This window comes from Procambarus clarkii, chromosome 91 (genome assembly GCF_040958095.1).
Source record: "Procambarus clarkii isolate CNS0578487 chromosome 91, FALCON_Pclarkii_2.0, whole genome shotgun sequence".
Lineage (NCBI taxonomy): Eukaryota > Metazoa > Arthropoda > Malacostraca > Decapoda > Cambaridae > Procambarus > Procambarus clarkii.
Window position 1 is genome coordinate 4,243,132 of NC_091240.1, and position 17,522 is coordinate 4,260,653.

General features: G+C 46.8%; 1 protein-coding gene across 2 annotated transcripts in view; it reads left to right on the top strand.

Annotated features, from left to right (window-relative positions):
* The window catches only part of LOC123773937 (uncharacterized), a 106,139-nt gene that overhangs the window by 11,074 nt on the left and 77,543 nt on the right, over positions 1-17,522 (top strand). For both annotated transcript variants that reach the window (XM_045767921.2, XM_045767922.2), the window contains exon 2: positions 653-767. In XM_045767921.2, the coding sequence (XP_045623877.1) occupies positions 653-767 (115 nt within the window). The remainder of the gene's footprint in view (positions 1-652; positions 768-17,522) is intronic.

The window sequence follows — 17,522 nt, forward strand, 5'->3', positions numbered from 1 at the left end:
GTGGTGACCGCTGTTGCCTTATACTGGTAGTGTTGCTACCGTCACCTAGAAGTATGTGTTAATTTATTAGAGAAACTATTTTCTGCTGCCCTTATACCTTACTGAATATTTGGTAGTGTTGCTTTGTCTTGTGATTATCCTCAGCGTGAGCAGGGGACTGATCGTGCAGAACATTGTGTAACTAGTAGCCTAGAGCCTACGTTACTGCTCCTTAAGGTGTTACGGAAGTAACGCGGTAGCAGCCTAGGCCTTTACTTGGTGCCTGTTCTTTGGACGTCCGGTTGGTAGTCCACGTAGAGTTGGTGATCTTGACTATTGGAGAGAAACTTCCTTGAATAACGCTATAATTCTCCTGGAGATGACTCAGTGAACTTACTAGATCCGTGTGAGGTGAAGTGTCATTTCCAGGATATGAAAAAAAAAACGTGTTGAAATATTTTACAAGTAATTGAGTACATGCCAGTGCCTCGTCGCACATTTCCTTGACTCTTGACTCATCTCGTGGTTTCTTCAGCAAATACTAAAAGTAGTGAATAATATAAATTACCATCACAAACAAGTCTTTACCTTAGGTTAACAGAGTATTGAATAGTCATTGGCTGTCCTCTGAACTAAAAACACGATTGACCGTCTTTCTCTCTCTTCCCCGCAGAAATCGCTCTCTCGTTCGGACATCACTCCGCAGGAGTTTGAGGACAGCGGATTCTACCGAACACGCACCAAAGGCCTCTTCCGCATATGCTACCCGGAGACAAAACCCAAAGGAGGTGAGTACACTCGGTCGCCAGCCCACTTGTTGAGTCTTCTGCCATTGATTTTCTTTCCTTGAGGTGGTTCCGAGGATCAAATGTCCTCGCGGTCCGGTCTCTGACCAGGCTGCTTGGTTGGTGGTTAAGTAAAGCAGACTGTTAGTCGTCGGTGCTCGAAGTCTCGCCAACATTGGCTAGGTCTGTTGCCATGATATATAGGTAGCCTACATTGGTTAGGTCTACTGACATGATATAGATGTAGCTACAATGGTTAGGTCTACTGCCATAATACACAGGTAGCCTACTATGGTCTGCCTTGGCAAAACAAAATGCATTTGTTATATCGTAAAAAAAGATAAGAAGCACATTTTCAGCTCCTGTAGCCTACGATATTTTTTTCATTTGTTGAATATTGGCCGATTATTATGGGAACTAGGAATCGGGGAGCAGATTGTATGTTGGATGGTGGGCGCTGGTGGACCAGGACTTGAGGGCTGGGCAACAAGCCAAATAGTTTCGTGTTGTTAATCTGAATTGGAACATGGCGGTATTGGTGTCGTGTTCATGCGTGATTGGTGTCCAGCCTGTGCAGACACCTGGCCCCCACAGCACCAGCGACAGTGGGTAGGTACTACAGCTGAGATCCGAAAAAAGCTTTTCGATTGGTACTTGTCCATCTCGGCCACACTTGCTGCCCCCCTTCCCTGCGCCTCGTCGCGGGTTGCTAATGAAAATGGGAGTGGTGGACGCGTGTGGACCTCCGTCGGGTGAGGAGGCTCCGGGTGTAGTGAACTCGCCATAACGTGCCGCTTCCTCACTACACCTGCTTGGTGCTGTGAGGCGCGACGGTGTTGTAGAACCGCCGGGACACTGCATCTCTGGCCTATCCTCCTGTTTAGTTAGTACTTAAATAAATAAATAAATAAATAAATGTTTATTCAGGTAAGGTACATACAAGAGATTTTACAAAAATTGATCGATTTATAGAAAGAGCTAGTACATACAATGCCTAAAGCCACTATTACGCAAAGCGTTTCGGGCAGATAGGTCCTTCTTCTACTAGTACTTCTAGTAACGATGAGGACCATAGTATATATATGACGTAATGGAGAATTAGAAAGTAGAAATCTTTACTATTTGAATATGGACAAACCGGAAAAGGGTTTGTATTTGTTGCAAAGACAACCTGAACTAGTCCAACCTTTCTAGGCGTAATACACGATATGTGTAGCCTAATATGGTACATATATTACTAGGCCTATAAGGCCTTTAAGTTTTGTTTTTAGCTTGATTTTGTCAGTCTATGAAGTGAATAGTATCAAATTATACTTTCTAATTGTCTTTTATGTCAATTTTGTACTATGGTGCACATAGTTACAAAAAGTACTATGTAAACAGGAGGACGGGATGGCATCACTGGCCGCTCCCTTTTATCCACCCAACATTCCTCACCTCCTCCAGGCACTGCTGGAACACCCCCCCCCCCCCCCCCCCCCAAGGAACCCCAAGAAACACTTTCTAGGAAACAGAACCGTTCGAAGTGAGCGAAAATAATCATTACTTCCTCAGAATGAAAATGAGATACCAAGAGCATTGGCAGGATCAGTAACACCATCAGTATAGCTGGAGAGTCCACCAAGGTATAGCTGGAGAGTCCACCAGGGTATAGGTGGAGAGTCCACCGCGGTGAGCCGAAGGCGACCAGGGCGACCGTGTTGGTAGTGGTATGGCGTGGGGGAAGGTAGGCTAGGAGGCGCGGCCCGACCTCTGGTACCGTTACCTCATGTCGTCACCCAGAAGGAACCGGGGTAATTGGCGGCTGTTGTGAGAATTCTTATTTGCCGCGCTGCTCTCTTCACTTTTCGCTACATTTAGGGCCCATAAAGACTAGGCTAGTGTTACAATTCTATAACGCGTTCCGCAGTTTATGGGCTGTTGTTCTATCAGTTTAGTGTTTGGCATTTGGTGTTAGGCTATGTTCATATTGATGGGTGCAGGGTGAGGTTAGAGCCTAGTGAGGTTAGACTAGAGGCTAGTGAGGTTAGAGCCTAGTGGCCTAGTCTAGAGCCTAGTGAGGTTAGAACCTAGTGGCCTAGTCTAGAACCTAGTGAGGTTAGACTAGAGCAGTGTTGGCCAGCGGTATTTCGAACATTGGATGTGAGAGCTCTTCTCCTAACACCTACCAGTTTTGTTTATTTTCTCTCTTCTCTCTCGACAGTTGTGTCCTGTTTGCTTCATACAAGCATTTCCGACATTGGCTTAGTAGGCAAGACATGGGTTGCGCCACGTGGGGGGAGGGAGGAAAGGAGGTGGCTGGGGACAGGAGGGGGGGGGGGTGGAAGTGACCTTAACGCCCCCATCCCTTCCCCACCATCCACCTCAAACACCGGTTCCCTACGCCTGGTTCCTCACTAGATGCGCTCTGCCCGTGATGCCAGCTTGTGCATTCATCATGGTGAAACATTCCACTTCTATTTACTAAAGTGTACGAATGATCTAACTTACTTTCTATTAATTTGTCAGAAAATTCTCACCAAATTGATTGAGAGAATTTTAATTAAAAACATTATTGACCATGCTTTAATACAAATTACAAATACATAAATACAATACATAAAATACATTTAATACAACGTGGCTATTAGTAACGGCTTGTACAATTTACATACATTTTTAATTGATCAATTCAAAAAGTGGTCTTGGTAAGATCATTAATACATAGTTATCCCATTAGGGGATGTCACTAGACAAATACTTATCGTTTGCATGATCCACCAGACTGTGTGCACCTAGATCGGGACTTAAGCCACGAAATTTGGTCAGTAGAACGAGCCGCCATGACTGTTCCTAGAACAATCACAAACATACAGAATATTAAGGAAGGGCTCTCTGAGATGCCTTCATAATAAGGAATGACCTGATTAACGATTGTTTTATTTAACATGGTCCATTAACCGATGCCAAACAACTGTGAGGCTGATCCGTAGGGGAAGGTCAAGATCAAAGTTTTGACGTGAATTGTGACCTTTCAGGCGGTAAAGTAAAGCTTGAGGGCGTATAGGGAAAAGTCAACCAGGTGGTGGAGACCAGGGGCCAGATTCACGAAAGCACTTACGCAAGTACTTACGAACGTGTACATCTTTTCTCAATCTTTGGCGGCTTTGTTTCCAATTATTAAACAGTTAATGAGCTCCGAAACCACAGGAGGCTGTTTATAACAATAACAACAGTTGAATGGGAAGTTTTCATGCTTGTAAACTGTTTAATAAATGTAACCAAAGCCGTCAAAGATTGAGAAAAGATGTACACGTTCGTAAGTGCTTGCGTAAGTGCTTTCGTGAATCTGGCCGCAGACTATCAGCTTGTAAACAGCTTGAGGCGATGCAAATGTCATGCCAAGTTTCATTAGTGCAAGAGTGATGCTAGGCTACGCTACAGATTATAATACAACTGCCGATTAATCTGTGCTTAAACAAGATGCAAATTATTGTCTCGCCCCTTGACGTTTACACCACGGGACACATCAACCTCCCACTCCCCTTCATTAATATATTTTCATTGTAGTAGAGCTGAATTAATTTGGACAAGTGCACCCTCCGACGTATTTTCCTAGCGGGATTTGTAGCATGGGGGCCGGCTGGATCACACGGAGATATGTTTACATCGACGGTGGTGGTGTATTCTGTGTTGTGTTGCTCCACTGAGGACTGCCTGACGCCCAGACATGTGTCGTCAAGGCTGCAGGTACATTCCTTCATAAAGGCGGTTTCTCAACGATTTTGTTTGTATTAAAACCTTATTTATTGCCAGAATTAACCGAACCTAGGTTAGCCTAGCAATATATATATATATATATACACAATTTTGTAGCTTTAAAACGAGCTGTGTACGAAACGCTTGTCAAATGCTGGTTGGTATATAAGTCCTGTCGCACTGCTCAATAAATTGCTCAAGATTGGGCTTGTGTGTGTGTACTCACCTATTTGTGTGTGCAGGATCGAGCATTAACTCTTGGATCCTGTGATCCAAAGGGTCAAGCAAGCCCCTTGGATCGTGGTGTGTGTGTGTGTACTCACCGAGTTGTGCTTTCGGGGGTTGAGCTCTGACTCTTTGGTCCCGCCTATCAACTGGTGTACAGATTCCTGAACCTACTGGGCTCTATCATATCTACATTTGAAACTGTATGGAATCAGCCTCCACCAGATTACTGCCTAATGCATTCCTAATGTTAACTACTGATACTGAAAAAATTCTTTCTAACGTCCCTGTGGCTCATTTGGGTACAGTACTCGGTTTTCACCTGTGTCCCCTTGTTCGGAAGGGGGGATAAACTATCTTTATCTACCCTGTCAATTCCTCAGAATTTTGTAGGTAGTGATCATGTCTCCCCTTACTCTTCTGTCTTCCAGTATCGTGAGGTATATTTCCCGCAGCCTTTCCTCGTAACTCATGCCTTAGTTCTGGGACTAGTCTAGTGGCATACCTCTGAACTTTTTCCAGCTTCGCCTTGTTCTTGACAAGGTACGGGTTCCATGCTGGGGCCGCATTATCCAGGATTGGTCTTACATATGTGGTATACAAGGTTCTGAATGATTCCTTACACAGGTTCCTGAAGGCAGTTCTGATGTTAGCCAGCCTCGCATACGCTGCAAATGTTATTCTTTTGATGTGGGCTTCAGGAGACAGGTTTGGTGTGATATCAACTCCCAGATCTTTCTCAGTTTCATGAAGGACTTCCTCCCCCATTCGGTATCCTGTGTCTGGCCTCCTGGTTCCACTGCCTAGTTTCATTACCTTACATTTACTCGGGTTGAACCTTAGTAGCCATTTGTTGGACCATTCATTCAATCTGTCTAGGTCATCTTGTAGTATGAGGCAACAAGATGACCTAGACAGACTGAATGAATGGTCCAACAAATGGCTACTAAGGTTCAACCCGAGTAAATGTAAGGTAATCAAACTAGACAGTGGAAACAGGAGGCCAGACACAGGATATCGAATGGGGTGTGTGTGTGTGTGTGTGTTTCGTGAGACATACAGTGCACAGATGGCTTGTGCTGTGCGCTTTTGAGGGTACCCACGCTTGCCTGCTAGGTTCGGGTGTTGCTTGCACTCTCCACGCTGTATTAACACGCCGGTTATACCATGCATGCGCGTGTAGAAACGGAACAGATAATTTATCTTCGAAGGACCGTACGATTCGTCATTGACTCTTACTGGCTGGCAGTTGGCTAAATATCTGTGTGTCAGATTGTCCAGCTGGCAGTGTACCAGGTTGTCCAGCTGGCCATGTGTCCAGATTGTCCAGCTGACCATGTATCATTGTCCAGCTGGCCATGTGTCCAGATTGCCCAGCTAACCATGTATCATTGTCCAACTGGCCATGTGTCCAGATTGCCCAGCTAACCATGTATCATTGTCCAGCTGGCCATGTGTCCAGATTGTCCAGCTGACCATGTATCATTGTCCAGCTGGAAGTGTACCAGGTTGTCCAGCTGGCTATGTATCCGGTCGTTCAGGCTGCTGGCTTGTAGCAGTTCTCATACCTCTCAACTTTCACGGAAGTGCGTCCCTCGCCCTCCCTCCCTCCCCCTCCACTCTTGCCCAACGCCTCTGCCTGGGGGCATAGACCAAGGCGAGCCAGTGACGGGGGAAGGTATGTAGGCTCCATACGATGAAAGTACCACCAGCTGCGTGCCGGTGGGGAGTGGCGGGGGGGGGGGATACCACCAGCCAGAGTACCACAGTTATTCCCACAGTCGATGCTGGGGTCGTGTGAGATAGGGAGGGGGGGGGGGGATGGAGGGAGGGTGTAAGAAAGGAGGGATCTTCTTGAGGTTATCTTAAGATGATTTCGGGGCTTTAGTGTCCCCGCGGCCCGGTCCTCGACCAGGCCTCCACCCCCAGGAAGCAGCCTGTGACAGCTGACTAACACCCGGGTACCTATTTTACTGCTAGGTAACAGGGGCATAGGGTGAAAGAAACTCTGCCCATTGTTTTTCGCCGGCGCCTGGGATCGAACCCAGGACCACAGGATCACAAGTCCAGTGTGCTGTCCGCTCGGCCGACCGGCTCCTGGAATGGAAGGGGTGTAGGGAGGGAGGGAGGGGGTTGTTTGTTAGACGGCTGGAGGGCGAGTAGTTAAAGTATTTAGGTCGAATGGATTTCTCAACTCCTCGACGATTGTGGTATGTGTACAGCCCGCCCTAGTGGTGACCTGGGAATGGCTTGGTCATATTGCAGTGTTGCTCGGTATGCAACTGTTGCGGCTGGCAGGTAAGTGCTATCGAGCAAGTCTACCTGTAACAGGTTTCCAGATTGCTACTCTCCAGGTATGGTCAGAGGTCAGGGTGTGTTTTATGATTACTTGGCCTACAAGGCTCTTGTTGCTTGCAGTGGCCTCACAGATCCATTAACGGGGCCCTGACAGCTGAGTGGACAGCGCTCGGGATGCGTAGTCCCGAGGTTCCGGGTTCGATCCCCGGTGGATGTCGGAAACAAATGGGCAGTTTTTTTGCTGTTACGTAGCAGTAAATAGGTACCTGGGAGTTAGACAGCTGCTACGGGCTGCTTCCTGGGGATGTGTAGCAAAAAGGAGGCCTGGTCGAGGACCGGGCCGCGGGGACGCTATGCCCCGAAATCATCACAAGATAACCTCAAGATGATGTACCGTCATAAAGCATGTGGCGGAGATTCGGGTTGTTGTTGTTTTAGATTCAGCTACTGGGAACAAAAGTTCCAAGTAGCACGGGCTATGGTGAGCCCGTAGTGGACTTACCTGGCACTGGAGCGGTGCCTACTGCTACACTCGGCAGTTGATTATGTAGATTCGGGGGCCCCCTGACCTTTATCTCTCTCACACACACACACACACACACACACACACACACACACACACACACACACACACACACACACACACACACACACACACACACACACACACACCTCGTATAACAGATCTGATTTCCTCTTGTATTCTGGACTGGTGTTGACACTTTCCTCTTGTGCCTGCATCTTCGTTCTTTTTATTATCTGTTTAGTTTTGTCTAGTTTTTGCTTTATCGAGACCCACAGAGGCTAGGCTCGGGAGGAGGGGTGAGGAGAGTGCTAGGTCTTAGCGTCGCTGGGAAGGAGGGAGTGTTGTCCCAGCTCCCAGCACTGGGGCTCGGTCACCTTGCAAGGTCTGCGTCACCGTCGACCAACAGGCCCGGGCTTGTACTTCACCTTGACGTCTGTGAGTGGGATGAGGCCTCGTCTGGGGCGACGACTCTTGACTGTCAGGTATGTCAGAGCTGACGTCACTGCCCAGTCATGCCCTAGCCATCCTCAGGCCAGTCAGCCAGCTGGACTCCTGCCCCCCCCCCTTACCCCCCCCCCACGGGGATTGGTCAGCTGACCTGCCTGTGCTGTTCCTCCAAGACATTTCCCCTTCCACGCGTTTCCGTTCTCAGATTTCCTGCCTTGTTGTGATGTTCAATTGTTTGCCTTACCTGGCGGGGGTATAAGCTGTTGGTGCTGGCTCCTCCTCGCATGACGTATGACACCTGGCAGTGACATTGATTGATTGATTGATAAAGATTAAGCCACCCAAGAGGTGGCACGGGCATGAATAGCCCGTATGACACCTGGCAGTGACACCTGGCAGTGACACCTTGCAGTGACACCTTGCAGTGGCCTTTTAGTACATGTGTCGTGTCTTGTGTCCTGGTGGTGGATGACCCCATGTTACAGCGTGTACTGTGCTGTATATACATCTTAAACACACAACCCTCATCACCATATATGTTCAACACCAATGTTTGTTTTGAGATGAAACCCCACAGCTTGTGTCCTGGACGAGTACTGTTGGTTGACTTCCCTGGAGGTTACCTGGGGCCAGATTCATGAAAGCACCTACGCAAGCACTTACGAACGTGTACAGCTTTATTCAATCTTTAAGGACTTTGGTTACATGTATTAAAACAGTTTACACGCATGAAAACTTCCCATTCAGCTGCTGTTATTGTTATAAACAGCCTCCTGGTGCTTCGGAGCTCATTAACTGTTTAATAATTGTAAACAAAGCCGCCAAAGATTGAGAAAAGATGTACAGGTTCGTAAGTGCTTGCGTAAGTGCTTTGGTGAATCTGGCCCCTGGAGTGGATTCCGAAAGTTCTCCCCATGCCAGGCCTGGAGCCAAGCTGGTCTTGTGACAGCATGATAAACAAAAACAAAGGTTGTTGCTTGGAGCGGCCCCGCAGGTCCGTGTCTGTCTCTGGAGGATCAGGTATGAGCTCATAGTGAACACAGACTTGCAGGTATGTATACAAAACTGGTTAAGCGTCCTCCCTTCCAAGCACAGGCCTCGTAGCCTGGTGGATAGCGCGCAGGACTCGTAATTCTGTGGCGTGGGTTCGATTCCCGCACGAGGCAGAAACAAATGGGCAAAGTTTCTTTCACCCTGAATGCCCCTGTTACCTAGCAGTAAATAGGTAAATGGGAGTTAGTCAGCTGTCACGGGCTGCTTCCTGGGGGTGGAAGTCTGGTCGAGGACCGGGCCGCGGGGACACTAAAAAGCCCCGAAATCATCTCAAGATAACCTCAAGATAACAGGGACTTAATCAGGTGTTAAACAAGACACCCGAGGTGGTATCCACCTGGGATGACGACAGCTGGTGCTGCAGGGAGGTGGCTCGACTTGTAGCCTTGTCTTAATGGCCAACTGTCTAATACGTGAAGACTTTTCTTGTTGCCAGTGTAACACCGTAAAGGTGTTTGGTTTAGTTTTATTTAATACATAAATAGAGATACATGAGTCACAGACAAGGATTTGAGAGGCGCCAGTTTGGTCGGCCTGAGACTCTCACCTCTAAGCGTTAATGACCACCAAGTGACCTGAGGTCAAGTCATGCGAATTTCACCTTGCTCCCGCTAATCGGATAATTGTAGCCTGGTAGTCTCCTCTTACGTGCGCGCTACTGATACATGTTAAGGACTCTTTAATCATCTTATTGATTGGCGTTCTAAAATAATCTTTCCTGCCTTTGATTCTTCACAGACGTCGTCTTGTCGAATTGCCTCTCGTATACAACATGTCCAACGTGATTTGTTGTCCCTGGCTTTGTTGCTGTCGACTCTCTGGTCTGTCTCAGTACGTGGGTAACTGCTCTAACCTCGTTAACAAATGTGTTCCGATTTACCTTTAAACCCTCTAGACTTTCGTCGTTGTTGTTTTAGATTCAGCTATTTAGAACACAAGTTCCAAAGTAGCACGGGCTATGGTGAGCCCGTAGTGGACTTACCTGGCACAGGAGTTACAGCCCCTGTAACTGTCTCTCTCTCTAGGCTTTCGTTCCCTTTCTTTTTTATTTCCTCTGTGTTTCACCCATTTCTTTTCGCCATTAGGTCTTCTGCATTTATTGCTATTAATTCTCATGGTATATTTCTTACCTCATCACTTCTCACCTCTCAGTCTTATCTTATATTCTGACTTTCCTATCACTGATTTTAACAAGACTAAAACCAGTGTGCTAACACAGAAGCGAAAAAGAAACGGGAGGGAATAGGAGGGAACCCCACCGCCAATTAAAAACTTTGACCCAAATTTCACAGTAACAAGGTTATTGAGAATAACCGAACTCAATTACGGGCTCACCATAGCCCGTGCTACATGGACATTTCGTTCAGAGTAGCTAAATCTAAAACAACAACAACAATATTTTTTTTCACGAGTTGACAATGGTTCAAGACAAACCGGGTGGGGGGGGGGGGGGGGGGAGGGGGGTAGAAATAGCCTAAGCTACTCTATCCCTTTGAGATGTATTTCTTTCTTGTCTCAATAAACATACTTGAACTTGAACTCAAGACGACCCGAAACGTCGTCGGGTCGTTGTGGCTGTTTGGATCCTCCTTGAGCTTCGGCGTTGGTGAAATTGTGATTCGTTCGGCGCTCTTGGTGGTGCAACAAGAGTTTGCAATGTGAGATGGTTCCAGACACCCACTCGAGTTGACGCGCACTCACACACGCATCCATACGCACTCACCAACCCGCTCTCGCTCAAGACAGCACCTATATGACTTATTGCTTATAGTCACTATTTTGCTTATTTATAAGTGCATATGTGACATATTCCAAGCCATATTTTTTTTCAAGGCACTAATTTTTCCTTTCAGTTTTTATTAAACAATACAGATTTTATACAAAATTTGACACTATCCTGAGTTACTTTACAATTTATTTAAATATTTTAGTTTTGTTTTATTATTTTTATAAAACTTTAATATCAATATAGGTATAGGTTCAGTACTAATTGTAATATCTTAACATACTAAGAAGGGTAGGTTAGGTCGGTGTTTTCTATGCAGCATTTCAAGGTAAACTCAAATATTCACAATAAATTAGTATGTCACATGTGCACTTATTCATATACCAAATATTGACTATAAGGAAGTGCGAGAACGGGTTGGCACTCAGATATAGCAAGAAGGTAATACTCTATCAACATCAATAGCTCAAGACTTTTCAACACTCCCACTGTACGTAAGGAACATTACTGGCCGGCGGCCCCCTCACAGTGTTCAAGAATTCGACAAATGTCTTCAGAGAATACCTGATCAACCAGGATGTGATTCATACGTCAGGCTACGAGCAGCCGCGTCCAATAGCCTTCTTAGCCAGACGAACAACGGGGAAGCCTGGTCAGAGACCGGGCCGCGGGGCCGTTGATCCCCGGAAGGTACAAACACACACACAAGGTCAGAGTAGTAAACAAATGGAATGCATTAAGCAGTGATGTGGTGGAGGCTGACTCCATACACAGTTTCAAATGTAGATATGATAGAGCCCAGTAGGCTCAGGAATCTGTACATTAGTTGATTGACAGTTGAGAGGCGGGACCAAAGAGCCAGAGCTCAACCCCCGCAAGCACAGCTAGGCGAGTTGTGCTTGCGGGGGTTCACCCGCCTGAACTTGCGGGGTCAGGCTTCCTCAGCTGCTCCTTAATAAGGACCTTGCAGCTCTCCCTCTTACTTTTATCAACATTTTCTCTTTCCTCTCGTTCGTCCTCCCCTTTCCCCCTCCCTCCCTCTTGCCCTGCACACCTTCCTCTCCCTCCACATTATTCAGATACATTTAGGTGAGTACACCCTTCCCTTTCCATGCTCCATCCCCTGCCTCCCGCTCTGATCCATGTTGTTCAAGATTCGCTACTTGGAACAAAAAGTTCCAAGTAGCACGGGCTATGGTGAGCCCGTAGTGGACTTAACCTGGTACAGGAGAGGGGCTGTCTCTGACCCACCACCCGTGTCTTCTTATCTCCCTGGCCCGCCATTCCTGCCTCCCCTTGGTCCCATGCCCATGCCACCCCTGCCTCCCTGCCTGCCAGCACCGTTGGTGTGACCTACACTGCTCCAGCCGCACACTCCTCGCCCCGGAGGCTGGGTCATCATCTCCCATCTCGGCCAGCTTCCCTATCTCGCCTGCAGGTCAGTATTCCTCCCCTTCTCACTCTCTCCCCCCCCCTCTTCCCCATTCTTCCCTAACCCCTCTCACCTTATATCTATGTGTGTGTTCACAGCAACACTGTATTGGTTGCATGTCTATATTTTAATGTGTTGCAAGTATTTATTTATTCTCTATGCCACTCTCTGAAAAAAAGTGAATAACTCAATACACTGGCGATAGAAAATAGATAAAAAAAACGGTTCTTGGGTGTAGCTCCCAGGGGAAACACACAGAGACAGAGCTGGGAATATCAAGTTGATTGTGGTAATCGACAATCGACTTGATAGTTGATTGTGGTAATCGAGTTGTTATAAGGGTCCAGGACGGGCCGAAACGTCGTCGTCTCGTCATCTTCTGGTGTGTGGTTTATGTCTTCACATCTTCAGCCACGTTACTGTGACTCGTCGTCGGCAAAAGGTAATAGTTGTGGGAAAGAGTAGAGAGAGAGAGAGAGTCCCGTGAAGATTATTTGAATGTAAGGTTGGTGGGATGGTTAGGCCCTTAGCGGCGATTTAGCTCTCTCTTGTCAGGGAGCTGTGAGTGTTGACCAGACCACACACTAGAAGGTGAAGGGACGACGACGTTTCGGTCCGTCCTGGACCATTCTCAAGCCGACTTGAGAATGGTCCAGGACGGACCAAAACGTCGTCGTCCCTTCACCTTCTAGTGTGCGGTGTCTGGTCAACATACTTTTAGCCACGTTATTGTGACTCATCACCTGCAGCTGTGAGTGTGTGTGTGTGTCTGAGAAGCTCTTCACATGTATTTCAGCATATATGGATGTCTATAGATGGATACTGTATATTTATCATTTATATATTTATATATATATATATATATATATATATATATATATATATATATGTATATATATATATATATATATATATATATATATATATATATATATATATATATATATATAATGTGTGTGTGTGTGTGTGCGTGCGCAAATCACGAAAATTAAGAATCACCCTTCTGAAGATGTATTATTAAATACGAAAGTACTTAAGGAAATTACTGTTTCAGTTCTTCCTTCGTGGTCTGACACTGTCATTTTTCATCTCGTGTTAATTTTCGTGATTTAAACACACACGTATATATATATATATATATATATATAATATATAAACTATGTATTCAATTATTGGGGGAGGGATTTCTGATCAGAATTTCATCTGGGAATTATGGACTGTGGGGCGGGGTTTTCATCTAGTGAATCAGGCTCTTGGACCACCAGCTGTGGTAGCGGAGCGTCTCATCTTGGAGTAATCTTTCCAACATTGGGTCCTCTAACATTACAATGGTATTCCACATCCTGATGGTTTAGTGCTGTAGTCTGATGTTCAGTGGCTGTGTGTTAAGGAGTTCATGGAGCTCCTGGATTGTCTGATCATATGGTGGACGGTGTTTCGCTGCTCGAGTGCACACGCACACGCCTGGTGGACCAAACTCTCACAAGTCAAGCCTGGCCTCGGGCCGGGCTTGGGGAGTAGACGAACTCCCAGAACCCAGATACCAGGTATCAAGCTCTCCTTAGTTCCTTATTTTGGAGAACAGCAAAACACCGTCCACCACATGTTCAGACTTGACCATACAGTCCTACTGTTTGTTGTTTTAGATTCAGCTACTTAGAACAAAAGTTCCAAAGTAGCACGGGCTATGGTGAGCCCGTAGTGGACTTACCTGGCACAGGAGCGGGGCTGTAACTGACGGTCCACGGCCCGGGGCCACGTAGTTGGGTGCGGGTAGCAGGGGTGGGGTCTGGGAGGGGGAGGAGGAGGAGGTACGGTACCCGCCCAGCCTCCTGTCGTGTCACGACGTCTCACGGTATCGCTGGGAGCCTAAACCTTCCCGTAAATTATCAAAAACCTCACCTAAACATTAAAAGTCCCCCAGACCAAGATTTTGACTAAGTCCCCAAAACGAGGAAATTCGGCTATGTCCACAAACCAGTCAAATTTGACTGTCCCCCCAAAATCATGGAATTTGTCCTCAAACCATGAATTTTTGGTTCACAAAACTCCTCACCGGAGGCTAAGTCCACAAACAGTAAAATGACAAAGTATCCAAATTACTTAATTACGAATATAAGTCACTTACCACACAGTTACGAATATATATCCCATCGAAAACCACACTGATAAAACTGATCCACCACCTTAATAATAATACTTCTTCACATACATACCGGTAAGAAGTCCACGAAAAGATATATATACAGATATCTATGGAGCTCACACCCCGCGTGCTTCCCTCTCCACCTGCCAGACACCAGTGAACCACCTGCCTCTAGCCAGCTGGGTCAACAACACCAGCCAGCTGGGTCAACAACACCAGCCAGCTGGGTCAACAACACCAGCCAGCTGGGTCAACAACACCAGCCAGCTGGGTCAACAACACCAGCCAGCTGGGTCAACAACACCAGTACCAACACTGCCAAATGATATAACCTCCAAATATCGAGTACAGAAATAAACATTACTAACTTCAAGTACATCACAAGACTCTGGAACATACACACATGTTCACTACACAATAAACATTACTAACTTCAAGTAAATCACAAGACTCTGGAACATACACACATGTTCACTACACAAGAATATAGTACACACGGTATGATATCATACATACGTATATACAGCAAGAGAGATAACCAACCTCACCAAACTGTCTATACTTAACACTTACAAGGAAGGGGGGGGGGGGGACGGAAGGGGTAATGACAGTTCGCGGTCATTCGAACTGGCCGGCCTAAACGAGCAGTTAACACTCACTCAACAACCCATCTATATATACAATAATAACTTAGTATAACATAACATGTGTGTAACACAGTAGCATACCCTTGAATATATATATAATGACATTTTACAAGGAATGGCAAAAATCAAATTGAAATAACTGTATATTGACATTAAGGAATGACCACAGCCTCGTGTGGGGGCCTCGTAGCCTGGTGGATAGCGCGCAGGACTCGTAATTCTGTGGCGCGGGTTCGATTCCCGCACAGGGCAGAAACAAATGGGCAAAGTTTCTTTCACCCTAAGTGCCCCTGTTACCTAGCAGTAAATAGGTACCTGGGAGTTAGTCAGCTGTCACGGGCTGCTTCCTGGGGTGTGTGTGTGTGTGTGTGGTGTGGGAAAAAAAAAGAAAAAAAAAGTAGTTAGTAAGCAGTTGATTGACAGTTGAGAGGCGGGCCGAAAGAGCAAAGCTCAACCCCCGAAAAAACACAACTAGTAAACACAACTAGTAAACACAACTAGTAAACACAGCGTATCCAGTCATAACTTGCCTATACTAGGTTATGGCACCTCCTAACACAGTGACCTGAGGGCCAGATTCACGAAGCAGTTACGCAAGTACTTACGATCGTGTACATCTTTCCTCAATCTTTGACGGCTTTGGTTACATTTATTAAACAGTTTACAAGCATGAAAACTTCCCAAACAACTGTTGTTATTGTTATAAACAGCCTCCTGGTGCTTCGGAGCTCATTAACTGTTTAATAATTGTAAAGAAAGCCGCCAAAGATTGAGAAAAGGTGTACACGTTCGTAAGTGCTTGCGTAACTGCTTCGGGAATCTGGCTCCAGGAGGGTCTAAGATGCCTCCGGCCAGGGAGGCGGGTGAGAGACCCGCTTTAGCCTCCACTACTCTATTGACATCCCCCGACTGTCCAAGTGGTTGGGCACCATTCCTTTCCCCCGTCCCATCCCAAATCCTTATCCTGACCCCCCTTCCCCCCCCCTACAACTCTCTCACCCCCCCTACTTACCCCTACAGAGTTAGCAGGTTCTGGTGGCTAGTAGATATCGCCAGCTGGCAGGCACTGGTAGGCAAGGCGTTCTTGTTATGGCTTGTTGGTTGACCATTGTTGGGGGGGGGGAGGGGGGGCAGTAATCCGGTTAGGTTTATGGAGTTGACCAGACCACACACACTAGAAGGTGAAGGGACGACGACGTTTCAGTCCGTCCTGGACCATCCTCAAGTCGATTGTGACTTGAGAATGGTCCAGGACGGACCGAAACGTCGTCGTCCCTTCACCTTCTAGTGTGTGTGGTCTGGTCAACCTACTTTAGCCACGTTATTGTGACTCATCGCCTGCATAGGTTTATGGAGGTCTCCCTACCCCCCACGCCCCCCCCCCACGCCCCACCCCCCACCCCCCTTTACCAACTACTGACCTTCCCCAAGGTGCACCCCACAACAGTTGCCTGACTCCCAGATACCTGCTTACTGCTGGGTTGACGGCGGCATGAGGTGAAGGGAAACGTTGCCCAGAACGTCTCCGTGCTGCTGCCGCGGGATTCGAACTAGGGACTTTTTTTTTCAAGGGGACTTCATCGGTTCCTAACCTCTTCTTCTCTGCTTCTGAGTAAACCCTGATCGTCGTACTTAAGAGGTGAAAACATACACAATGCTGGCGTTCGTGTGTTCGAGTAGCCATTATGTCTGTATACTTTACCTTGAGGTTACCCTGAGATGATTTCGGGGCTTAGCGTCTCCGCGGCCCGGTCCTCAACCAGGCTTCCTCGTTGCTGGACTGGTCAACGAGGCTGTTGGACCCTCACAAGCATACATATCTATAACACTGATAGGTTTATTGTTTGTGATGTGTGTCTATGTATGTACTAACACGTTGTACTGAACGGGGTGAGAATAGCTTGAGCTACCTCATCCCTTTGTGTGTATTTTACCTCAATAAACTTATTTAAATTTCAATTTCAATTATGCCCCGGTGCACAGCTGCCCTCAACTGCTTCGACCAGCATTACACTCAGGCTCTGAGGATCATTTCAAGCACACCAGCAGGCTCGTATCTTCTCTTTCCAAGGCCAGCTTTCTCATTGGTCCTTGAAGCTCACACATCTCGTGTACCGCATCAGTGACTTGAACCTCAGGCTTCCCAGCGTCATTACAGTGTTTAAAGTCTCTGTTGGGTACCAGTTTGGTACTTCAGATATCCTCATTGTGAGCATCCATGACCTGGTTGGTGGACCAGGAGTCTCGTGCTCTTGAGACCAGCGTTTCGGTCTCAAATGAACGCGGCGAATGAACAGTGCGTTCTGGAGTTACTCAATGTATGAGTGTGGTGGTGTTGCGTGGTGTTGCCAGTCATGTTGATTGACACAGGCGAGTCCTGTCCCACGGTGCTGGACTCGAGTCCTCTCACGCTCACTCAAGCTCAAATAAAACGTGACCTTTGGTTAACCCATTTATTGTGTGGGAGTCACTGTAATGCGTCAGTTGGTGGCGATTGAGATTAGTGAACGTACGTGTGTG